Below are 26,731 nucleotides of genomic sequence, written 5' to 3'. Positions count from 1 at the left end.
TTTGTGGTTGAAAACCAGTTAAACATTCCAAATGAAATTTACATCCAGATATAAAGTATCTCGACCAAAGAAAAATTGGTAAACAGTCCTTAACGTGATCCTGCCACTTTCTGGCAATTAAGTTTGTCTCCTTAGTTTTGTTAGAAAGGACCGTAGGCAGATGAGATACAAGCCACAATCCTACAGTCAGATCTTTAGAGGGGGCCATTGTCAGGTGAACCCAGTTGCAGGTCATTGTCAAGGAATAGTGAGGTTTGTTCAGGAAAAATGCAAATCATAGCATACAAATTGAATCCCTTGACAGTTCCTCAAAGAATTTTGATTGAGAGCTAAACTTTTTTGAATCTAAGTTTATTTTTTTCAGCGGTGTACAGGCAAAGAGAAGAATGTACTACTCTGGATTCTCCTTTTTTTGTCAAGTGTATGTTAAAGACTGAAGTGTGTACATGTACAAGTGATGGTGTTTGTAACACAAATAACTTCCCACCTAACCTTATCCCAGCCCGAGCCCAAACATCTACACTACAATTAAACATCCCATTAGCCTGAGCCCTGTGAGCCTGAGTCAGTTGGCACAACCCAGCCACAGGTTTTTAGTTGCTTGTAGTCATACCTATAGAGTTGAAGACCAGAATAGACTACCAGATCATTTAGTCCAGTGGTTCTCAAACTGTGTGTCGGGACCTCAAAGTGGGTCACAACCCTATTTTAATGGGGTCGCCAGGGCAGGCATTAGACTTGGTAGGGCCTGGGGCTGAAGCCGAAGCCTGAGGGCTTCAGCCCTGGGTGGCAGTGCCCAGGTTACAGGCCCCTTGCCCGGGACTGAAGCCCTTTGGTTTTGGCCCCCCTATCTAGGTCTGTGGGGTTTAGGTAGGCTCAGGCCCCCCTAAGGTTGTGTAGTGGTTTTTTTGTCAGAAAGGGATCACAGTGCAATTAAGTTTGAGAACCCCTTTTTTAGTTTGACCTACTGCATGACAGAGGCCACTGATCCCCACCCAGTTACTCCTAGATTAAGCCCAATAACAAGGATTAGACCAAACCATCACATGCCTCAAGCAGAGAACAGGGAGGAGTGGGGTTTACCAACACCCAAGGCCTCTGCAATGGAAGGTGGTGGAGGCAGCTGCAGATATAACACAGGCTCTGTGCTTATCAATTCTAAGTTTGAGTTTATTGCTCTCACAGAATGGTTGTTATTGAGGGCCCCGGGCTTGTCTCTTTCAGCACAGATCAGCGTTGTAAGTGTGAAACTTATTAGTAGAATAAGTCTGCATGATTCTGCTAACAATTTGGAAATTTAAGAAAAAATACAAAAATATTCACTAGTAGTTCAAGACTATTAAATGAGAAGAAAGTAAAGAACAAGCAACAGGTATATAAAATATTTTATTGTACAAAAATGATGATTTAAATAAAAACATTTATTCATTTTTTTAAATCATGATCATTGGCTATCACGGCTTAGCCTTGTGTTATAGTTGGAGAGTAGGAGTCAGGACTCCTAGCTTCTTTTGTTTTTATTGCCTCTCAGTTATTCTTAGGCTAGTCCAATCAACTTTTTGTGTCTTAGTTTCCCTTTTGCAAACAGATACAATAATACATCAACAAAAGGAACACTTAGTGTCTGCAAAGCATTTTGCATATCTGTCTAGAGGATCTCTAAATAGTGTTAAAGGACAGTGTCAACTTGAAAAATAACAGCTTCATCCAAAGATGTTGTGCCTACTTTTGTTACAAGTAACTCTTCAGATTTCTGTAATTGAAGAATGATAAAGAAAATAATCAGTTTACAGGAAGTGCTATTCAATGGGCAAAGTATATTCAGTTTCACTGTCTTGTTGATGCTGAATACAGACCCTTCCTCAAGTTCTGCAAAAGGATGTTGATCGTTAATAGAAGTAGCAATTTTTAAAAAGGAATTTAAAAAACAAAATTGGGATATACTATTTACAAAGTAAATAAATTAAAAATAAATTAAATTACAATTAATTAATTAAAAAAACCCATCTTTAAATGCCAGAATAAACTAATGTGCTCTAGGTTTTTACTGTTCTTGTCAACTCTAATGAGCATGTACTTTAAGGCTATGGTAATTTCATCATATGTGGCCAGCTCAGTGTGATTAGATAACTTTGTGAATGTGGAGTATGTGCTCTTATACTTCTGTAGTAGCCAATATAAACAATTCAGTATAATCATGAATGTTCAAAATTAAGCAGTGTTTGAACATATTTAGATTAGGCAAAAAACAGACAAGATGCCGCTTCTGCAAACTGCTTCTGTCCAAACCATTCAGTACAATATCAGAATGAAAAATGACAACACTTTGTCATCTGTTCAAATTGATATTGCACTCTTTGCAGTGACAGCTGAAAAGGCCCACAGGTGCCATATAAAGAGGTGACCATGTTGTCATATTTCATTTAGGCATCCCTCTGCAAAGCCATAATTACCTAATTAGGTTGTTAATTAGGAGATTAGCATTTCACTATATTGATAGAATGCTCTTTGCAGGCATGAGTCTAGATAGAGATTTGTCTGCGCTAATTTATAATCCCTGCATTTTTAATACATATTTATTTGCTTAAATCTTGAGGTAGGATAACTCGGTTTAGCAAAGAAACAGTTTGTTTACAGTCAAATGAAGCTTTGACACGACCAAGAAACAAATAGTGGAGGTAGGTTATGTGGATGGGCGCTCCAGTTTTCTCTCTCTCCAAACCCCCTCTACCTCCATGACACAGTAAATTGAATATTTTAAGTATTTCACTTGGTATAACTTGCATCCTGATTAGTATGACAGCAAAAATAGAAGAATTCCAAACAGTCAGTAAATACAGAAATAAAATATTTGATGTAAAACAAATTTACATGTTCCTAAGCTAGCAAGGATTTTAAAGGTATTTTTAATAAATGTTGCACTTGCATCATATTTTTAAAAAATCCAGTTTCTTTCATGAAAGCTCACCTTTTAAAACCACTTTAAACGGTGACTTTAATTACGGTATTTTTTTAAATATAGTAACCAAAGGATTAGTGATAGCTTTTCTAACTAAGTGTTCAGTCTTAAGTTTAACTTTAGGAATGTTTCAAACACTCAGCTCTCATATATAGTTTGAATTTGGTACTTTTACCAGAGGTTGAAGACTAGAAAGAGGAAAGGTTGTTCCTGTACTGATGAGAAAGTAGTTATCCCGAGCTGATTTTTCATAAGTGGAGGGAGAATTCATTGTGAAATTATTTTGGATTACCTGAACCAATAAACTATTGAAGTGCGTTCTCACCTTCCTGCTTGAGCCAATGTGTTGTTTGGGAAATGCATTCTGCTTTACTAATCTTTTTCTTTTTGTGTTGGCCTTTAAAATCACTTTTAAAAGCTGCAGTCAAATGGAGATGTTAAAGTCTAGGTATCAAGGAACGACTCTGCCTACAATTGTGTAATATTGTGTTGTTCCTTCCAGCCTGCTACATTCTGAGATTAAAGGAATTATTTTATATTCATGACATACTTTCATACTTTGTAGAAATTCTGTGATATTTCGAATTTGATTTTTTTTCTTTCAAATCTAATAGGGACTAATTCTTCATTAATTGATTATGGAACACGGTCAACTTAAAAATTACCCTTCTGTCTGAAAATTGCCTACAATTACTGAAACATAACACAAATCAGAGCAAAGAAAACATTTTTTTCCTCTATTTAATTTTACTTTTACAACAAAAAAGAAACATTTTTTTGAAAAAAGGAAAATCGCAGAAATTGACAGAAGGACTGTGGCTGGGGTTGAATCTAAAACTACTTTTAACTTAACTTGAAACATGGACAATTACAACATATTTTATTAAAACCGTGCGAAATTTATTGGTAAGTCGCACTTTAAACAGGTGGCTGTGTCTTCACAAATATTCTGGTTTTGAATGGACAATTTAGGAAGTTTAACTGCAGCATAACCATATTTATTGAACTAAAATTTAGTTGTCCCATCCACTCAGAACTCAAAATAGTTCCTGATCCTCAACTGTAGACTTATTTGTCAGTCCTGTTGAGCTATGTATTCTGTCTAAGGCTTTTGTCTGAATAAAGATAGTATGGTGGTTTTTTAACCATAGCGTATGACAATTTCTAGTAATGATCCTTAGTCATTTAGGGCATGGGGACTGCATGATAACTGTACAGTTATCTCAATAGCCCAACTGTGAATTTGCAAATCTATTCTGGCTAGTATGAAATCGTCATCTGAGCTACTGCTCTCAGAACTCCCCTAAAGCATGTTCACAACAAACCTGGCTACCCTGACATCAGACCATTGCCCTGATGCTTTGTCTAATCCCAGAAATACATTCAATTTAAATTTAAAAGTAATTTTCTTACATAGGTCACTGGAGAGTAAGTTTCCCTGTGGGAGCAGAGAGATATTGAGAAAACCAGGGGTTAGGTGGGGAGGGTGGCCATAATGTCAGCCAGACTATTTGTGCAGTCATATGGATGGGGAGTTCTCATGGCATTCACCGTCAGAACAGAAGGGTTCATAGCTCCACAGAGCTCAGAGGTGATGGAAGGGAAAGGAAAACTCATGTTACTATAATTCAGTGTTGCCAGCTGCCATGATATTTGATATTTTTTCTCAAAGCCCCCAGCCACTAGTCACATGTTTTTATATGGGAATTTCAATTTGCATTGGGGGGAGGGATTCTAGCCCTTTGGTTTGCAGAGAAAAGCTTGAAAATACCCTGACTGCATTCACAGGGGTGAGGATTCTGACCAGATGTCTGGGAATGTAACCTGGGGTCGGTGGCGAGAGAATAGCCCAGGGCATGTGCGTGTGTGGTAAGATGCTGGCTGCCACATGACCCCACCCCCTTCCCCAGTACTCTGTTTCTCCTTTGGCTGGGGCAGGAGAATGAGTACAGGATGCCACCCAACATCCTGCCCCCACTGGTTTAAATTTACCTAGGCTTTTCAAAATCCCCTTGTTCTGATTGCCCCACCGTCCATCCCTATAGTTGTAGCATAGGACCTGTGGGGTTTTTTTATGATCCTGTGGATCTGACTGGTGTCTCTCTTGGGATCAGGACGGAATTTTTCCCATTGGGCAAAATTGGCAAGAGGTCTGGTGGTTTGTTTTTTGTTTTGCTTTGTTTGCCTTCCTGACAGCATTATAGAGTTTCAGTTGGGTTGAATGCAATAGGATTTAAATGTTTTGAGTAAGGAAGGTTAAACTGTTAACTCATTGCAACTTGTGGCCAGTATCCAATGCAGGTAAAGGCTCAAAGGGCCAACTCCCAGTGGTAAATGAGACCTGGACTTTTGGCTGGTGGAACTTGCGGTTATGTGAGGGGGGGAAACCTGAAGTTTTTGTGGACTGAGGTGTGCACCACTTTGGTGGCCTCTATGACATCATGCCCCTGCAGTAGGGAGAAAAGAGAGAGGTTTCACTGTTGAGCTGCATTGCAGGGTAGGCAGTGGAGGGTCTACCTTGAGTTATGGTGTGAATGGAGCCCAATAACCTGCACTGCAACCAGTTTCTGGTACGTAAAAACAGCAGGTGGGCATGTTGCACAACTACCAAATGTAAAATTGATAAAGTTGTGTCTTAAATCCATCCCATATGTCTTTTATTCGTTCACCTGCATGTCTTGGTCAAACTTGTGTCTTAAAGGCTCAATATCAGAATACAAATAAAAATAATCAAATTATGTATATAATTTTAAATCATGTACATTTGAAGCAAATCTCATGCTTTAGGGGGTTGACAGTACTGATAGGTTGAGAGTGCCTTTTTTGCTCTCAGAAATATCTATACCCTGGACTTAAGCTCAAATCTCAAGGAGTTTCTGTACAACTCAGCTTTGGAGTCTGAAGTCTGTTTGACCCATAATACATTTAGTATGTCAAACAGTTATCTAAATAAATACATAATTCTGTTACAAATATACTTTATTTAGAAACTGACATTTCACTAACATTTTTAAAATAAAAGAGAAAAATTTGAAATCTGGATATATTTTGTAATTAGCTATACTCTTACACAGGGATATTATACTAGTTTATCTTGGGGCGTGAGAATACTGCACTAGTTGAGGATCTGTCATTGTTTTCATTATAAACTACTGTAAGTGGGTGTATGTAGTTATGTATCTTTAAATTTCTCAGAGCTTTAACAAGACATGCAAACTTTCCATCCTTTTGCTGTTTTAAAAAAGAATCATGTCATTAAGTAGGTGGTTTCAAATTCAGGCAATAGTCCTGATCCAGCAGAGGAGCTTTAGCTTAGAGGCAGGGAATCGGACAAGTGCACACACATATTTTATAAAAACATTTGCTGTTCAGTGTTGTGCTTATCAGAATATTTTATGATGGATATAAATCGCAGTTTATCACGTGTAAACTTCAAATCACATCAGTTTGGATCACGTATTGGAATTTGCTATGGCAGTGGCAAAATTTTAAATTTAATTTTTTTTCCCACCAAAAGAGAGATCTTTCACAGAGCAGATTTTGGTTTGTGGTGAACTGCTGCATAAATAGTAAACATTTTTCAAGATTTCCTGATTTGTTTTTCCTGCTTTCCAACCTCTCAAGCTTTATATCAATATTGCACTGTCCTTTTATTTTTTTTATATATCCTTGATGTAGTAGTATGGTACAGACTAGCTCTCTGTTGATAGCTGTTATTCTGCCTTCCTTAAAATGGGAACAGAAAGTGCTGCGATGGAGAGATTGAAAAGTTATCTAGTTTTGCTGTAGCCTCTAGAAGTGTGTGCAGTGTTATTCCATAACTGTTTTCTATTGATATCTGTGAATTTATAGCCCTGCACTTTCTCCCCAACAGTATGTTAGGTGCAATAGTTTATGGTTGTGGAGACAGTCATATGTTACAATACTATGCTAAATTGGCTCATTAATACTTTCTATATTGATATTAATAAGTCCTACCTTAGTGCAAACACAAAAGCTGGCTCCTTAGGATTTATTTTTAGAGTAAGCTAACTGTTCATGATAGTAGAAGTAATATTTTCTGATAACTGTTACCAACTTTGTTTGACAATGTCCTGTAAAAAAGAATGCTTTTGATTTCAATTGTACTTTTCTTAGGATAGTTAGTGTTGATTTACGACTTCAGCATAGATGATGTGTGTAAACATAAATCACTATTCTGCAACCAGCGTTGTTGTTGTTGTTTCTCTAGGTGCTTCACTCTGCAAAGATCTTTTGACATTAATGGTACGCTTATCCAATTGGTTTCTATGGAACTTTGTATTACAAAAGTATTATTTTTCCATGTTGCAAAATATATCAAAATAATTCAGTGCTCTTGCATTTTTAGAAGTAAAAGCAGGTGCTTACAGACAGTGCAAGCAGTGACCTCTATAGTTGAGGATACCTAAATGTTTCCATTATAAAAGGTCATTTTTAGTTGCTTACAGCTTTCTCAAACTTTTACCACTTTGGCTGAAATTTGGTATTTGAGAAGTCCAAGAGCAAATTTTTCTGAATGTCACACTGTTGGCCCATTTTTGAGCATGGAAAATGCAAAAATTAAGTTTTTCACTAAGAAAATTATTTTGGTTTCCTCTGAATAGCGCAAAACTTCTGGAGGCAGCAGTGGAACATTGAAATGTTGTGGGGTTGTATTCCTGACGTAGATGGCCACTGAAAACTAGATTTGATCTGGCTGAGTTATAAGGATTTAAAAGTTGCATGCACTGGATTATGTTAAACTCTTATTAGCTTTATCTCCCAAACTTCAATTGATAGTGCACATATATGCCTATGTAAAATGAGTGGAATACGTGTCTCAGGATTTCATTGTATGTGCACATGGGTGTGTAACAATGGAATAGAACTTCAGGTTTCAAAGACAGGATTGTGGAATATGGTCTGTGAAGGTGTGCATGAATGGAGGTAGGACTTTCAAGGAGTACCATATGGGAGGAGGTATGACCCCTTCAGAGCCCTGCCTTATTTCAACTCCAAGGAGCGCCTTTGTTCTCTTTTATGATATAGGCAAGGATGGAATGAGGCATGAACTCTCACCTCATCAATTGCATATACTGTGCAGTGAAGGGTATCTCTATTGTTGTCCAGTAAATATAGTAGCATTTTTGGAGTAATTTCATTGTTTTAAAAAAAAACAACCCAGAAATTCAATACAAAATGTATTAAAAGAACATTATGATGCCAAGAGCACCCAGAAGTCAGGAAGTGACACATTCAAGTTTCTAGCCCAAATTTAGATATATCCCTTTGTATATATGTATCCCTGTGTATGCACTAAGATACTGTGTTTTAAATATATGATTGCATACCATTATTTTCCCTGGACCACTGCCGCACTCTGTGCGCACTTTAGACAACTGAGTGAGAGAGAGGGAGTTGTGCAGTGAATTGTTCTGGTATCCAGAGCATTCTGCCCTACTCCTTGTGTGTGCTGTTATACATGAGGCTGATGTACAAGGCAACCTTATTTCATTCACTGCATAGACAGCATGCAGCAGTGGTCTGCTGGAAGAAGTACTGTTATTATGATAAAATTGGTGTACTGAGACCCAAGAATCAGACAGGAACCAGTTATATTCTTGACTTTGCATGGGCTTCCTGTGCAACCTTGAATAAGTCACTCAGCCTCTTTGTAGCTCAGTTCTGCATCTGTTAAATGATGAAGATGCTACTTACCTTCACAGAAATGTATGAGGATAAATTCATGAAGATTTGTGAAGTGCTTTATTACACAATGATCAGACCCATAGAGAACCCTGGAGAGAAAGAGAAACTTTTGTTCAGTGCATAGCTTGGGTGATGTGCACAAAGTGGGACATTGGATCACGCACTGAACAGTAAAGTTAAAGAAAAGAGATTGCCTCATCACTGAGCAATGTGCATCTTGAACACTGAATGAAGTAAAGGTTTTGTGGATAAGTACTTTATGATCATGTAATTATATCATACTCAAGGGGGCAAAGTTACAGTTTTGTAAGCTTTGTAGACTTATTACAACTGTAACATTTTCAATGTTTTGTATGGAATATACATAAACGTTGTCTCTAAATTATACTATCATTAAATAAAACAGTATCAGTGAAGTGCAAAATGCTAAAATACATTAAGGTTTTGATTTAAAAACACAAAAAATTGTGTTTTGCTGTAGTGGTGAAGATGTCCGGATATTTTCTTATGTCTCGCTATTACACATTGAGTTGCAATAATCAACCGTGGGTCTGAGTAGCACATGAGTTCTGATACATTGCCACAGCCAAGTAAATTAATGAATCTGTTCTGCAAACCCATACTCTTGTGAGTAGTCTCATGGAAATCTGTGGGAATATTAGTATTTAGGGTTTCTCATATAAGGGTTTATAACGTTGAGAAGTTTGCCTGAATTTCTTTGCCTTTGTGCCTCATGTCAGAATCATGACATTGCATTATATTTTGCCTCCGTCAAAAGTGGGAACTGATGGCAAGTGCTAAAATACTGTGGCGGGGATCAGGACTTGATGAATAGTCTTCACATTGTCTGAATGAGAAGTTTGTTGGAATTTTTAAGACTTTCCAGTTAATATACATTTTAGCATGGAAGGGGTTTTAATGTACCTTTGCTAAAATTAGAAATAAAGGGGGTTCTTTTGGTTAAACTCTATTGTTGAACACTACAATTTCTTTTGAATTTTCCCATAATTATCAGTAGACAAAGTGATTGCATGTGTAAGACTGTAAGAAAATCTGAGCAATTTACCATGCTGAGTGTTAATAGCTCGAAGTCGGGGTACAGTGTAGAAAGGTAAAAATATCGCATCTGCTGTTACATGTTGTTAACTCCCTCAGCAGACATTAAATCATTTCAAGTACAATAATAGTGTGGGAGGTAAATTAACTAACCATTAACAATCTTATAAATACACAATTAACATGCCAACGTTTATATGACACATTGATGGGGCAGCAGTAATTTTTGATTGGGAGTTTGCAGACCTTTTAGAAGCCTAAGGCTGCTGCTTGTTTAAACAAATTCTTACCATTTGCAGGTGAGCAGTGCCTTTTCCAGTACTAAGTGAGGTGTAAATAATTATATTTAAAGAACATTCTCAGTACACAACCTGGGAGACATTTCCATTTTAAATACCCATTTACTGTACTTAGTTGTCTTTACTCCTGAGGTCAAAGCCTGCTGGTTATTGCTTAAAGGCCTTCAGCTGGCAAATTATAGCAAAGGGACACGTGCCTTATAGTCTTTCATTTTTAGGAGACAGTGAGAAATCTTTTTTCTAATTAAAATAATCTGTCTAGACATGCATAATTATAATTTAATAAAAGTTGCCAAAAAACAGCTAGGCATTGTTAATGAAACTTATTAAAACTTGTTGTGGTAGAAGGTGAGTTATTCTTTAAGAGGTATATTTTTAACAAATGGAATGCTGGAATTCTTCTCTCTCAATTCTTCTGCTGAAGTCCTACATGGTGCTGGGACTAGTATTTATGCAATGCTATGAATTTGCATGGCATTTTACAAAAAAAAAGAAAAAGACACAATCTCTCCATCAAAGAGCATAGACAAGAAATGACAGACAACGTGGAGAATGGGAGAGAGAGACAACAAGTGAAATGGTAAAGATTGGTAAAGATTATGTAACTTGTGTTGTTGGATTCTGACTTTTGAGGGTTTTTTATGGAGGAGGGATTGGTGATCAAATTCCCATAGTATGATGCTTGCAGGACACCTCTATAACTTTGACTTCTTTCCACCATTAGTAACCGTATGTGAATCTCAGAAGTTAAGTTACTTTTGCTTCTTTCTGTTTAATATAGGGTGACCAGATGTCCCGTTTTTGGGGACTTTTTCTTATATAGGTGCCTATTAACCCCTACCCCCATCCTGTTTTTTCACAGTTGCTATGTGGTAACCCTAGTTTAATACAAATATTCATGATACCCTGATGCTGAATCTGTTGGTACCTAGTGAGTTATCTCCAGGCTGCTAGTTTCTGAGGAATAAAGTATATTTAGTGTGAAATGAGGTGTGGATTTGCCATTCCCATTGAGATGAGCTGATGCTTCCCTGCATTCTGGTCTGTGACAAACTATAAAGCAAGGCTCAAATTGCAATCTTTTACTCTAGTTCTGTCGAAATGTACTTAGTGGGGTTTGATTTCCTTTTTTTTTTTCAGTTCTTTCTGGGAAGTTTCTTTCCCTTTCTTGAAGAAGTTCTTGCAGAGTGCAGCGATAATGAGAAGTTGTCATCTACCCGCAGTATGCTTATTTAATCCCTTGAGTTCTGTAATTGTTCTGAATCATTTTTTTCCCTGGAAGCGGCAATGTTTCAGCCATGCATTTGTATGAAAGGCAGTGCTGTCTAACAGATATAAACCACAAAGATTGAAAGTTTAAGGTCCTGGGTTCTGTTTCTTGCTCTGCCATGGCGGTAGCTATAGGCAAGAAACTGTGCCTCCATTTTTGCTACGTGTAAAATGCAAATAACACTTACCTCACACGGTTTGGTAAATATTTCCATATTTTGTTAAGCAGCGCTATTAAAGTGCAAATTGCTGCTGTTAAATACTAAAGAGCTCAGACCCTTTGGTATATGACCATAGTATTCTTCAGGTGTGACAGTAATAGTCCTCTAACAAACTCCATTGAGCAGCAGTGCAAGTTAAATGTTCTGTCCTGAGATGCAAACCTTTTCTTCTCTTTTTTTTTTTTTTTTTTTTTTAAGTTTCTCTTGGAAAGGGAAAAAACTGGAGTTCAGTTAGTAGGATGCACGTTTGGGTTTAAAGAAAGTTCCTTCTTTAAACCTATGCCTTAATTTTTAGGTTTAATTATTAGTTTCCTGCTGAAGAAGTCTTTGCTGAATGAAGAAATGGTGTTCAGTGTATCATTGCTTTAGCATGCATTTTATGACTGCTGCACCAACTTTTCAACAATAAGTCATGTAGGTGGTAGCAGTCGGTGTAAAGAGCTGAACTCAGAAGATTGGAGGGAGCTGAGAGCACAGAGAGAAGGGGTGAGAGGGAGGGGGTGCAATCATCTAGCTAGGCAGTAAATCTGAGAGAGCATCTCAGGAGGTGTCTGCTTTAAGGGGTGCTAAAATCAAACATTGAAGAGGCAGTATGCAGAGCAGGGTAGGAGGAAGACAGCATCAGACGAAGAACGAAAATAGAGGATTGTTGTAGAGAGTGGGTGAAAGACAAATAAATACATAGTGGCTGATGTTATCAATTAGGTGAGAGTGGGGGGGCTGAAAGTATTAAAGGAAGAGCAGGGAGAAGAGGGAAGATGTTGAATGTATAAAGGAAACTTCCTCCTGGATGTAATAGGTAGGTATATTATACCTTATCGCAATCATTTGTTTTGTGTTAATTACTAGTTTGGGGGTGCACATTTTATTTAATTTTCTTAGGTTAACTTTTTTAATTCAAACTGTCCCCAAGGATAAATGGTTGCCACTTTTATAGATACTCACTATGTAAATGGTTGTACCATGTCAGAATGAAATTAAAGTAATTCAGTGCATAAAACTTAGTTAACTAATACTTAATTCCAGTTTTGGATGTGACAAAAACATCCCAGAGTAAACATTAATCACTCTGTTTTTCTTAAAGTGCTGTATATTTTATGTTTCCAGGTAAGTTTGTCCATGGAGCAGCATGGAGAGAAGAAGATAGCATAGTAAGGTGGTGGAGTTGTGGACAGGATGGCCTTCCTGGACAACCCAGCAATTATATTGGCTCATATTCGGCAGTCACATGTGACCAGTGATGACACAGGGATGTGTGAAATGGTCCTGATAGATCATGATGTTGACCTAGAGAAATTCAATCCTTCTTCAGTGACTGGAGACAGTGGTTCGGAAATTCAGGGAAGCAATGGAGAGACTCAGGGTTATGTATATTCCCAATCAGTTGATATTACCTCAAGCTGGGACTTCGGTATTAGAAGACGATCAAATACAGGTAAATAAATATTTGCAAAAAAACCCACCCCGAAACAAAACAGAAAACCAGCAACAACATCATACCCGATAGAATCTCGCACAAAAGGCTAACTTGACTTGCTTGGACCAGTTCTCAGAACACAAGTAGCTATTTATTTGTCAAACCCTTCTTTTGTAACATTTAGCTAGGCAAATAGGTCTCTTTCAGAAAAAGAAATATATAATGGGCCAGTTTCTTTTGTGTACTGTAAACTGATTTTTAGTTGATTTTTCTACTCTGGTGTACCAAATTCACAGCATATGGAAGTATTTTGAAGTTGTCAGTTTTATTACAAAAAATTAAAGATTTAGAAAATATTGTGGTAAAGAAACCATCAAAATACCAAAATTCCACTATCAGGCCTTGAAATTCTTATTGTTTAGGTACACAAAGTTGAGGGGATACCTACTTTTTGAGTAGTACCTACCTAGTGTGGCACCAAACCCATTCATTTTGGCCCAAAGTATTAAAAACAATGAAACAACTGAGTACAGGAAGAAAGGGGTTAGTAGATGGACAAGAAAACCAGAGTAACAGAGTCCACTGAAGAGAGAACAGGACAGGGGAGGCGTGGGAGAATGTGCAACAAACAGAAGACATACATAGTGTTGGAGGAGGGAGGGCAGGAGGTAAATGGAAGGAAACAGAATGTAAAAGTAAATGTGATACATTTATACTTCCTATTTTTCTTGTGGAAAACTTGAGTGAGGTGTTGGCAGAATGTTGATTGAAATTAACTTTGAGTCATAATACTACTGAGTGCATAGAACTAGGCTAACAGAGCAGATGTCTTTAAAAACTGCATTCCACAGTAACAAGTAATTCCCCCTCCACCATCACCTACATTTTTCAACCCCTGTATGTTTAGTGTTAGGAGTCTAAGACCGGAATATTCACAGTGAATGTTGACAATGGAAGTCATGACAGGTCAACTGCTCTATGGGCTTTTATCATGAAACTTTAGAACAACAGATGATTTTGTAGTACCAAGGTCCAGTCACCATGTTCAAGTTGGCTTTTAATTCTGTAATAGCACTTTTGCTGGGCTCTTGCTATAAAAGTTTAACCATTTTTTCCATGATGGTGCTCTAACAGATCAGCAAATGGGAGGTTTAACGGTCAAGGAATATATACTATCAAACATATTGTCAGATTAATAACCTGATATATCCTTTACCTGGAGGGGAATTAAATTCTTCGTTTGAAGAAAGTCAGACTTAGTGTTCCATCTTACTTTTTCATCTTTGACCCTACTGTCTTATATCTACAGTATTACAAAAATCTGAGTTAGGATTTGAGCTCTCAAAATATACTAATTTAAAGATATTTACTTTTTTGGTATATAGTAATTGCTTAGTTTTTGTTAATAGGGAGAAAACATCCCTCTTCTGTCCTTTTGCAGTAGGGAGATGTGAGAGTTGTTATATATAGCCTCCAAAGAAGGTTCTGTGCTGAAATGCTCGAGTGTTGAAGGCTTGAAGTAGGAATATCATCTCTCTGTCCTTGTAGGAACATACATTTCTGAAATAATTTTTTTGCAGGTAATACACCACCACCTACAGCTCAGAAGTAAATTTAACTAGATTCTACCTACCCAGAAAAGTGATGTACAGTAATAAGTATCTTAAGATACTTTTAAAAAGGTAATGTATTATCAAAAGTTGTGAAAAATAATTAATAGCATTGATTCAGTATAATTAAGGCATCTTGCTAAATTTGGAAATAAGGTCCATGAATAAAGCTTGAAGTCCTAGGACTAGCTAAAACTGACTTCCATGTAGTAGGATTAAAAGCTTAATGTGCCAGACTTCATGGCATTTTCTTTGAGAGGTTAGTTCAGTTCAATTGTTGTTACAGGATAAGAAAGTGGAGAAGGAAAGTTCAAAGTGTGTGGAATTGCTGCAAAAAGTGGTACTGACAGATAACTTCACAGAGTGGGTAGATTAAAAAAAAGCTACATTAAATTGTAATCTGAAACCATTTAACTTCCCAGTTAATGACAGGTTTTAAAACAATTGTTAGTATGGTCAGTCCAGTAGGGAGCCACGCTGATGCCAGATTTTTTTTTCTCCTTCTCTTGAACCTCCCTCATCTTGTTCTTTGATGTACATTGGCACTGCCAGGCAGTTGATACAGTTATTAAGACTTACATAGCTCATGACTTAAAACAATGAATGATATAGAGAAAGTAAATTGGTCAGTTTTATTTATCCTTTCTCATAATACAAGAACAAGAGGCATCCAAAGAAATTGAAAGCAAAAATTTTAAAAATAATAAAACCTTTCTACATGTGACACATAGTAAATTAATTAGCCTAAAGTGCTCAGTGCCAGAAAATATCAAGTTCAAGAGTTTCCCAGGAATCAAAAAAGGATCAGATGTTTGTATGACATGCACAGTTTGATTAGGTAGAATTAAAAAAAAAAAAGTACAAGGGCATATAAATCTTCCTGCATCAAGGCATAAATAAACTATTAACCGCCTGGAGTTAGAAACTTCCTTTTATGGGGAGGTTATTGCATAAATGTAAAAATTTCTATTCTGTTAGGACTACCAACTTCCTTGAGGCCACTTGTCTTCATTCCCATTGTAAACAATGGTATGCAGTGGCTGTTTCGAAGGAGAGCATCTTAGCTCTACATCTCTGACCTCAGTTCTATTAAGAGTAATCAGAGGTGGCAGCCATTTTGAAAGAGAGCAATTTTTTGTGGACTTCTGTCATATAACATTATTCTTCAGCTCTGCTGAAGAAGAAACTTTCATTTATGAAGAAAAATGACAAAAATAACTTAATGGTTAAAAAAGATTGTAGCCATTGCATGAGATTTCATTGAGATTTGTCTACATGGAAAGTTGGAAGAGTCGGCATTAGTTATTCACTGTTAAGTAATTTGGGAGAAAACATGGTTTGGCACCAGATCTTAAAGCACTAAGTATCGTAAAGGACCAATATTCTAATTAATTGTAATTCTTAAACTGGTTAACAGATTTACTTGTAAATTTTTAGAAAATGTATTCTGTACTTAGAGTAGGTCCTGTAAGAACAAATGTATGGAACAAAGTGATTGAATCCCTACTTTAAGTGTGAAACATAGTCTTAACTGAGGAACTGCAACCAGCTCTTCCATGTTATTGAGCCATAAGATTATTTTTGTTAGCTACACAAGTTCAGATCTGTTAGTTTGAATATTTATTCTTTCTAATAAAGGACAATAGATTTTGTGTGTTCCTTGCAGCATAGTTGAGACACTTTAGATTGGACTAGAGTAGGTGATATAGTTGTTTATTCCAGCGGATAGTGGCAAATGTTTTTTGAGTATATGATCTCATGTTTACTTTCTATGTTTTTTAATATCCACTAAGAGGTTTTTAAAAGAATTCCCACTTGAGTTGTCATTTACTTCTTTTGGTTTGGATAGAGTTGAATTTTTTTTTTTCCCCCAAAAGCTGCTTAGTTATATAGCCTTAGTAACTTGTCCACGCATCACTGATGTCTGACAAGCACTGGACGAAATTTACTGCAGCAGTGGAGAGTCAACATGTTCTAGGTCCTACAGAATAGTGGCTGTTGAGCACTCATACCTATCAGGTTACATTTTAAAGTAGGCTTAATATAAGGCCTAAAACTTTGAAAAGTTGAAAAACTTTGAAAGTCGTCTCAGCGTGCAAGATTGTAAAATGAAGTAACACACCCTGCTAGGGCTTGCCAGACCATGGGGCCAAGCATTGTCGGGAGCGTAGGGGCTCATCAGCCTAGTATTTCTCTCTTCCATAGCAGATAGGGAGAGCACAGATACTTGGTTTCCCATCCCTTCTTCCACCAAAAAAAATGTTTATTGCCAGCCCACAGAGATTATTAACCAGAGCAAAGCAGGAGAGTATGCTACACCTAGTAAAGGGCTGTAGCAAATTACTTCTCTCCAAAACTCAGAGCTAGCAGCAAAGGCTCATTTAGCCCTTAATATTTAATGGATACAGAACTACATATGGTCAGTGAAATTTTTGACACTGAATGCTTGCAAATACTTTTATGAGAATGAACCTTGAATAATTCAGACTTCTGATAGATACTGATGATTCCGTGTAATTTGGAGTGACTGTAGTACAATCACGTGATGAATGATAATTTGGAACCAACTGATAGAGGAATTGCGTTGAGATGGAATAATTGCACATATCTCCATTTGTTCTTTTAAGATAAAATTAACCCTTGCCGACACAAAACCAAATTACTAAGGCTTTGTGAGAGGAATCCTACAAGGATTAGGGAAGACGGAATTCATACACTGCAGTTCATGGGCACACTGCGGGTCTTAAGAGAATGGCACAAAACCCTTTTTAATACATAGCCACTCTGCCCTCTGTCCACAGAGGGACATGTCAGGGCTTAAAGTGATGCATTTGCTCTTAGAAGGGCCCCAGGCATTTAGACGAATAGCTTCTCTTATGTAAGAAATTGACCTGTTATTAATTACAACAATATTAAAAGAAATGCTGCGTTTCCTGGTTTCCCCATTTCTTCTCTTTCCCATTGGTTTCAGGGAAACCAGAAGATAATTTAAAAAACTGAAAAAGCTATTCCAAATATAGCTATATTTACCAGAGAGATTTTATATTTCTCTTTGGGGGAGAGGAGGTTTTGAGGGATTGATGTTTAATGTGGCTTAAATAAAAAATTGATTTTGAACTATAGGTAGAATAATAAATTAGAAGAAAATGGCTTCAGTTTTTAAAACTAAACTCTCACAATGGAAGAGCATCTTGCTTCATGCTTACAGTTACAAGCAGAGATGTTTCCTGTACTTTTTCACTTACTTTTTTAGATATTATAGGTAAAGTATCAACAACCTTTTTAATCAATGTTTTGGCTAAGAGTTCTGATACTTGGTAAAATGTTTGTCTGCTGAGCCAACATTTGCATGCAGTTCTAAGTATAAAGAAGGGATAGAATGTATATATCAGTGTATTTTTTTTTATTGGTGACAGTGTACAGGAATTGTCAGAGTAATTTAGTATTTTAAAATCTCCTTTAAGAGGCCATTTTAGTTAATAAATGATCACAATACATCAAAATTGTTAATATAGCCAGCAAATTGTGTTTTCTTAAATGACCAAAATTTTTACTTCTACTTGCCCATCTAGTTCGCTTTCTTGCTGGTAATGGTGAGTTTGCTGCAGTGATTATTTCTGGTGGTTGGTTTCTCGGGGTAGCTTCTACCAGATTATTTAGTTGACAGTTTGTCTCCTGAGATAAATCTGGTGTTAACAATAAGTGAATTTCAGGTAAGAGATGATCCAGGAGTCTGAGTTTCTTGATATTTTAACTGTTTGAGCTTTATTTTCAAGCCCTATTTTGGAGATGGAATCAAAATATGTAAAGAAATATTATATTCATTTTAAGATTTGACTAATGTTGTGAAGATACAAATCATTTATTTTACTACCTATAAACTGTTTCAGCACACTGAAGAAAAAGCTATGCTAATTTATATAGCTTTGACATTTTATAATTTTCATGATTTTTAGATAAAGGATTTTATATTTAAAACTTTAATAGTCTAGTCTGAGTTCATTTATCTTTAATTTTTGAAACGGGTAGAGTAATCCATAACAGTAATTTTATTCCTGTAATGTAATATTCACTTGAGTTCATTTGTGCATTAAAATTCCTTTAAGACCGTTATTAATGATTTATATAATGAAATGTCATATTAATCACAGAAGTTTTCACGTTTTATTATTCTCTTCCATGTTAATACTATCTTTATGATCTCTATTAATGTTTTATATCCTCTAATTTCAATTATAAATCAAGAACACTTTCATGTTTTTGTTGGTATTTGCTTTTCAGGGGTGCCACCTTTAAAATTTTATGTCTTTTCCTCCTACGTATGCGGTATAAAACATCTTTATTCATATAAAGGTAGTTAATTATGTCTTTGTTTATAGTAAACTTCCATTGACAAACTTATAGTAATAATATTTCTTTTCAAGCTCAGAGACTAGAACGACTACGAAAAGAGAGACAAAATCAAATAAAATGCAAAAACGTTCAGTGGAAAGAGAGAAATGCTTCTTGTTCAGGTAAAAAAAAAACCCATCTATTTTCTTTATATTTTTAATTGTTGATTCTACTTAATATTCATTTACAGACTTTTCAGTTCATAAACCTCACTTAAAAACTTCCAAAATACAGAGGAAATATCGTGAAGGATTCTGACCATCTCCTATTCTGACTTGTTTTCCCCATAGTTTTCAACCACCACAGGCCCACTCCTATTGATTTACATTGATTAAAGAAAAATCAAGAAATTGATTCAAAGCTACTGTAGTTGATTGAAGTTTGAATAAATTAGGGTTTTTTAAGGAATATTTCAACATAAATATTGTTAACACAGTGCTTGCCGATCTTGGCAGTTTGTAACATCACTGTTTATCTTATGTCTACACATAAAATTTAGGTCAACCGATCTAATTTGCTCAGTGATGTGAAAAATTCACACCTGTGAGAGATGTAGTTAAACCAGCCTAAGCCCTGGTATAGACTCAGCTAAGTCGACAGAAGAATTCTCCCATCAACCTAGCTACTCCCTCTTGAGTGGATTTACTACAGAGATGTAAAATCCCCTTCCAGTGATGCATCAAGTGTCTACACTACAGCAGCATAGCTGCAGTGTGACAGCTGTGTCGCTCTTGTACTTGTAGAGAAGACATACCCTGAGGCTCCTCTAGCTTGATGAATAAGCATCAAAGACAGTGAAATTGTGTTCTGCAATTTTTTGCATGGGAGGTGGTGTTTAACAAAACAAATAACTGACAAGCCTTGGCACTCTCCTTGCAACCAATCAAAGCTGATTAGAGTATCTACCTTCCAAATGGAGGACTACTGTTTTCAAACAAGTGATAGGATGCATGACCTATTTCAAGTGGCCTTGGATGTTATGGATGAATGTGTGTGGGGTGAAACTTTTTTTTTAAAGGTTATATTTACAAATTTTAAAAAGTTGTCTCAGTCAGTTTTCTAGGTAAGGAGGAAAGCTTAAGGGGGAAAAAAGCGTAAGAGAAGTATTATGAAAATATTACTTTTGTCTTCATGGGTTTTTAAGCTTTTGGGGCTTCTAAACTCACTCTGCCTTCACTTCTTCAAACCATTAATGTTATTGAATGGTGGCTCTTGCTTTTCATGTAGCTCTGCTTAAACTTATGAACACAGGAAACTTTAGAATGAAATGAAGCTAGAAATGCCATTTCAGGTTTTTATCTTTTCTTGGAACCAGTAGTTATAACTAATATTTTCCCTGTAAATACCTATTACTTCCTCTTGTAATTTATAATATACTGTTTCTTATTGCTGTACTGTGGTGCTTAAATGGTAACATATGGAATTTAAAAAATTTCTTGCCAATTATTTTCTAGCATAAACTGATATTTGTTTCTGTTGCATTTGACACAAACTCTCAAAGTCTCTTGTATGGTCTATCGTGGCTGCTTCTTTCAAAATTTGTATATATCTTAATATGATCTCTATGTAATCTCTGTGGCTAGGTCCCTGTATTTTTCTGGCTGCCCTTTGTAGGGCCTTCTCCTGTTCTATAATAATTTTTTCATTAGAGAGCGAACAGAGCTGCTCACAGGATTCCAGACAGGGTTGCACTAATCCCCTATACAGAGTTACAGCGTATGTTTGATACCTCTGTTAATGCATCCTAAAATGTTTTTTTCCCCCTTTTTACCCTGTTAAGCATTATATTGAAGGTTTTAAAGTTTAATCTTCCATAACCTCCAACCCCTTCTGCTCAGTGTTTTGTAGCTTTTGACCACTGATCCTCTCTTCTTGTTTCTTGTCCCTAACTATATTGCTTGATATTTCTGTTCATTGAAATGGACAATGGATTCCCATGCTCCTGCTTTGTTCTAGCTAGTTCTGTTGTCTCATTCCTGGACCACAGATCTAAGACATTGGGGTGGGGGGTCTCTGCTCCATGCAACCTTGGAGGTGGACCAAACCTATCAATTATTAGCAGGAGAGGTGTGGCTCCTCCCCTAAGAAAGTTCTCCAGATTTTTTTGAGTCTTCAGATGCAGTCAGCGAGTCCCATTCTTCCCTACTGCAGAACAAAAAACAAAACAAAAAAAACAAAAAATCTCTAAGCTTTGGCTTTATCAGCACAGGGGTTTCCCTTTCTCTCCACAGTCTCCTTCAGAAGACATTCTAAAAGGCACAAAATGAAATCTGTTTCCCTCAAGTGGCATAAAGCTGCAGTGTGCAACATGGAAGATACTCCTCACTGCTGGGTTCCCCTGCTCACTTTCAGAGCACAGCATGAGAGATAAATACAGAAAAGTCCAGGCCATAGACATGCTGATTCCTCTGGGCCTGAACATCCACACAGGGAATTCTTCCTCATTAGGAGAAGAAGGCTGGAGTTAGAGACTCAGTAGTCAAATATGTATTTAAAAAAAAAACAAAACCTTCCCACAGAGGATACTCTCTTTCAGGCAAGAGTGTACTGAGCATAGTAAACTACGAATATGAAGTCTGCAGATGCCCTAGACATGCTATAGCTATATATCCCTTCTCATGCATCCTGGGAAGGTGAAGTGGTTCGGTAAGGGATTCTAGCCACACTTCAAAGACTGGGAAAGCATCAGATTGTCGTCTCCAGCTCCTGGGTTATTCCGAAGAGGAAATGTCCGCACTTTTAGCTTCCAGAAAGAAATCTACTAACTCAGTCTGTCTATTTACGGGCCTGCTTGAGTTTTACCTTTTGGTTCTAGGAGAAAGGCCTCACTACTACATCTACCTCACTACCATGGATTCTTAAATATTTTCAAGATTGACTCGGACTGAGCCTGGCATTTCAGGCAGTCAGAGTTCAAATTGATGCTTTGTCTAGCATCCTTAGTGAAATAAGGAAGTAGTGAATTTCTTCCTACCCAAATGTCCAACATTTTTTGAGAACAGCATTTCTTCTACATCCTCCTGAAGCACACAATGTTCTTTCTTGGGAGCTTAACCTGGTTCCCAGGGCCATTACAAACCTTCCATTTGAACCACTCCTGAAGGTGTCTCATTTTCTAACCATTACAGTGGTCTTGGTGATAGCAGTCAATTCAGCACTCAGAGTGTGAGTTGGGAGTTTTTTCCCCTGTAACCTGAGTACTGTACCTTTGTCAGGGTTCCCTCCCCGCTCTGAACTCTGGGGTACAGATGTGGGGACCTGCATGAAAGACCCCCTGAGTTTATTTCTACCATCTTAGGTTAAACTCCCCAAGGCATACATCCTTCCTTGTACCTTGGATTAGGTAACACTGCTACCACCAAGTGATTTAAACAAACATTTAGGGAGGGCCACCTGGAGCCCTACTTTCCCCAAATATCCCCCCAAACCCCTACACTGCTTTTCTTAGGCAAGCTTGAGAATAATCCCCCAAGCCCCTACACCCCCTTTACTGGGGAGGCTTGAGACTATATCCTCACCAATTGGTATAGGTGAACACAGATCCAAACCCTTGGATCTTAAAAGAATGAAAAATCAATCTGGTTCTTAAAAGAAGAATTTTAATTAAAGAAAAAAGGTGAAAGGAGTGCCTCTGTAAGATTAGAATGGAAGATAATCTCACAGGCAATCAGATTCAAAGCACAGAGGGGTACAAAAAGAAAACCAGGAGTACCCTCCCTCTCAGAACAGAGAGAATTCACAAGCCAAAATAAAAGTAAATCTGACACATTTCCTTGCTAAATATTTACCAACTCTATAGGAGTTGGATTGTTCGCTTCTTTGATCTTGCACCGGCCAATCCCCCCCCCCCCGCCCCAATTTGAAAAGTATTCTTGTCCCTGGTGGTCATTCCTGATCAGGTGCCAGCCTAGGTTACTGTTTTGGCTTCTTAAACCTTTTACAGGTAAAGGCATTTGGTGCCTCTACCAGAGGGATTTTATAGTACTGGTGTACAGGAAGGTTGTTACCCTTCCCTTTATATTTATGACGAACCTTCCATAAACAATAAGCAGTACTAAGAATCAACGCTGCCTTCACGCTCTGTTGAGCACCAGAAAATTGTCCTTCCATCCTCTGCCAGCTCCTTGCATCCCAGAGAGAAACGTGGCATATTTTGGATGTGCACAGAGCTCTCAGAAGTATATATACTCACCACACAGCTCAGTTCAGAAAGACAAATATTTGTTTATTCATCATCTTTGTTGTCAGAGGGAAAGTAGACTTCAAAATCTTCAGTGTCCATATGGCTAAAACTTTGTATTCTTCAGAAGCATACCAAGCCTAAAAGCATAAACTCCATCCTCCAAAATCAGAACTGGCCTCCCTAGCGAGATGTGGCAGTTCATGCGGCAGAAAGATCATACGCCTCAAACAAGGAAATCTGGTTAAAGGGGCAGCGCGTGTGCAGTAAGTAGAGTAGTAGTAAGTTGGAGAGTGTTGTGCTGGTTGGGCCTGGATGGAAGAGAGACCGAAGGACGGGCTGACGCGAAGAGAAGCCGAGATGGCGAGAGAACTGGATTGGGTATGTAAAGAAGGGGCGAATGTGTATAGCTGGGGTCTTTGTTGTTTCTCGGCTGTGGGAGTAGAACGAAGCTTGTTTCTAAACTGCCCTGTATGTCCGGAAGTTTCTGCCTAAAGGTCGTTGTAAGTACAAAAGAAAACAAATGTAGCATAGGCTGTTATGCTTGGGTGTGTGTGACATGTGATGTGATTGGCTGGGGACTGGTGGGTTATCGGGCGTGATCCTGGTTTAAATTCGATGTTTATTCAATATTTTCTATATAGCGAAGGAGGGCCGGTAGGTTGAGTTTGCTGTGAATGCGAGGAGGTTAGTGTGGTTGTATTTTCTTTCTCTTTTTATATAAAGTTCTTTTTGAAACTGGTGGAGTTTCTTTTCCTTAGTGAGGCAAAGGATGAGAAACTTCGGGTGTACCAGGTAGCTGTCTCCCTCAGGGGAAGACAGAGAAGGGAAAGGAAAAGCCAGGCTCTGGGTTTTTCCTATCGTCCGCAGGGCGGGAACAGGGCGGGGAAAGAGAGAAAGAATCATCTCTGTTTTCTTGTGGTTGAGGTTTTTCTCTAGTTACTGCTACGAGACCAGGGAGGGGGAATCTCCTTGTGTGTTATCTGTGATTAGCTGTGAATGCCTAGCCTCGGGGGAAGTAAATAGCTCTCTTGGTTTTTTCATTCAAGGAGTGAAGTCTAGTCTCGCACCAGCTAACCCAGGGAAGGGGGGGAAGCTGGGAGAGGAGAGAAGGAGACCCAGGGCTCTGGGTCTTGGGGGTCCCCCAGGGAAAAGTTGGGGTGACTCAGGGGGGTACTAGGAACCCCAGTAGTCCTAGTTGGTGGCAGCAAGAATATCCAAGCTGGTAGTGAGCTTGGGGGAGTTTCAGGTAAGCACCTAGATTTTGGACGCTAAAGTCCAGGTTTGGGACAGGAGGCTTTACCACACAGCCACTGGGGCATCTGCTCATATTTGCTCATGTTTTCTCCCGTGTTCCTCAAGATGGCCATCTATTCTGATTTGAGGTAGCCTTTGGTAGATGGATGCTCCTTGCTGTAGGAGGAGTTGGCCAAGGGGCATCTACATAGAACACATCACAGGATATTGGCAATACCAGGAGGGATGAGCTGGAGTGCCGATGAGAAGCATAGTAGGGAAAGTAACTGAAATACTTTTCGTATGGATTGTATTTTCTAAATGGACAGCCTACCCTAAATTCTCAGTTACTGAGGGACAGTCTTCACTCATTGCTAAATTTGCTTTCCGCAACCAACTCTCTGTATAACTTTTCATGACTATTGTACCCGAATACTTGGATGCTAATATCTAAACTGTATTCTTAAATTTATTCACTTAAATTTGGGTTATTACTGATTATGCACTATATGTATCTTATGACTTTTAAAACAAACTTTGTATTTGTGGTGTGGCAAATTGCCGGCACTGTTATGATGGGTCCTGTGCTTTCTCTTCTTGTAGGGGTTCAGGGCACTGTTTCTCATCCCTGAACTGGGGTATCAACTGTCCCACTAGTGTCTCAGAAAAGGGGAGTGGAGAGGGAGGGACCCGGATCCGCCGTCTACTCCGGGTCCCAGTCCAGGGGCCCTAGGGATAGCAGCGAACCACTTGAACTAGCGATTCCTTCCCCTGGACTACTTCCCTCTCCGGCCCTTCAGCTTGTGGGGCTTCCTGCCCTCTCTCCGCTTGGGCCAAGTTTCTCCCCACCCCTTGTGTCTGTAGAGTCCCTCTGCTCTGCACAAGCCGGGTTTTCCTTTACCTAGGGTCTTGGTCTTCTGGCCACAGCACTTCTCCAAACTGCTCTCCTCCAAACTGTTCTTCGCTCCAGCACTAAACCACTCTGCTTCAATTCCTTCAAACTGCTTTCCTCCAAACTGCGCTCTTCTTCAACTCCTCCAACTGTCTGATTGAAGCAGGGGGGTTTATCAGGTGACTGGCTTCAGGTGCTCTAATTGGCTTAATTGGTTTAAGGTGCTCTAATTAATCTGTAGCAGCCTCTCTTCCCTCTACAGGGAATAAGGCTCTCATCATCCTGGGGCTTACATGTCTCCCATCTATCACTCTCCTGCTGCCCTCTGGCCGTGCTATATCACAGTGGATAATCTAAGCACTATACCCAGATGTATGGACACTCTTTTCTTAACCTTAGCTTTAATAACATTTTTATATCCCAGTAACTGTTAGGAGAGGGGTACTCTCATTCACAGCTCTTCATAACTGTATAAAGTTCCCCGTGAGTGGACACTGCTAGGAAAATCCCAGTGTCATGGATCTGTGGACCTCATTACATATCATAATAGGAAAATTTATCTGTGCCTTACCTGAAAATTTCCTTCCTGAGAGTAATGAGGTCCACAGGTCCTACCCACGCCGAATGGGCTGATAATTTGAGACAACTATGGGATTATTAATTGGCAGTCAACATTGGTTGTTCATTGAATTCCTTGCTCTGCCCGAGGATTGTTCTATTTAGTCTTAGTGTTTAATGTTCCTTTCTGATACAGAGTGATTAGAAATTTCCTAGACTATGGAAATGTCTCCACTGGCAGTTTCTCAGAGGTGGAGCCACACCTCCCCTGCCACTGCTTAACTGGTCTGATCTGCCTCTAAGGCTGCATGGATCTGTAGACCTCATTACTCCAAGAAAGGAAATGTTCAGGTAAGGCATGGGTAATTTCCTCTTATTGCCCCTCTCTTATATTTAGTTCTCCATCCCCCAAATTTTGTCTTTGGCAGACTTCACCTTCCAGTATTTTGCTTATTTCATGTCATTGGTGTATGACAGGATCAGATTGGATCTTGAGAGTGATTGAATAGTTTTCCACTAGCTACTTACCTTCTTTCAGAGATACTTTGACTCTTTACTTTAAATAGAACACCACTTTTTGTCAACTTCTTGTGATACGTGTCCCAACCCCAAAGCATATTTCAAGGTAAAGATTTAGATTCTGGTAGCGGAATGATGGTGTGCAACTCTTCCTCAACCATTCTCCCTTTGTCAGTAGCTCTTTGATGTGTTTGGAGGTTAGAATCTGTTTTAAAAAGTAGATGTTATTTAGGTCTGTGCTGTATGTAGTTATGCTGCATTCACCTGGCTTTACCCACATGTTGCTTCCTAGACTTTTGATTTCTACTGTATCGCATGGTTTTCAAATGATAAAGTTAATTTTCTTTCTGTCTTTCTCCTTCTCAGTTCTTTGCTTCTTCCCCAAAAAGTTTGTAGCTGTAACTGGCTTTTTCC

The 26,731-nt window shown here is 38.2% G+C and overlaps 1 protein-coding gene across 7 annotated transcripts in view; it reads left to right on the top strand.

The window, feature by feature from the left end:
- Positions 1 to 26,731, top strand: part of MAPKAP1 (MAPK associated protein 1) — a 174,561-nt gene that overhangs the window by 4,667 nt on the left and 143,163 nt on the right. For 6 of the 7 annotated variants that reach the window (XR_012654794.1, XM_075060430.1, XM_075060426.1 and 3 more), the window contains exons 2-3: positions 12,621 to 12,948; positions 18,965 to 19,054. The exons of the other annotated variant lie outside the window; for it this stretch is intronic. Coding sequence is in view for 5 of the 6 variants with exons in the window: in XM_075060430.1 (XP_074916531.1) it covers positions 12,690 to 12,948; positions 18,965 to 19,054 (349 nt within the window). In the remaining variant the exon portion in view is untranslated. The remainder of the gene's footprint in view (positions 1 to 12,620; positions 12,949 to 18,964; positions 19,055 to 26,731) is intronic. 7 annotated transcript variants of the gene reach the window in all.

This window comes from Chelonoidis abingdonii, chromosome 24 (genome assembly GCF_003597395.2).
Source record: "Chelonoidis abingdonii isolate Lonesome George chromosome 24, CheloAbing_2.0, whole genome shotgun sequence".
Classification (NCBI taxonomy): Eukaryota; Metazoa; Chordata; order Testudines; family Testudinidae; genus Chelonoidis; species Chelonoidis abingdonii.
This window is presented reverse-complemented; position numbering and strand designations above follow the sequence as displayed.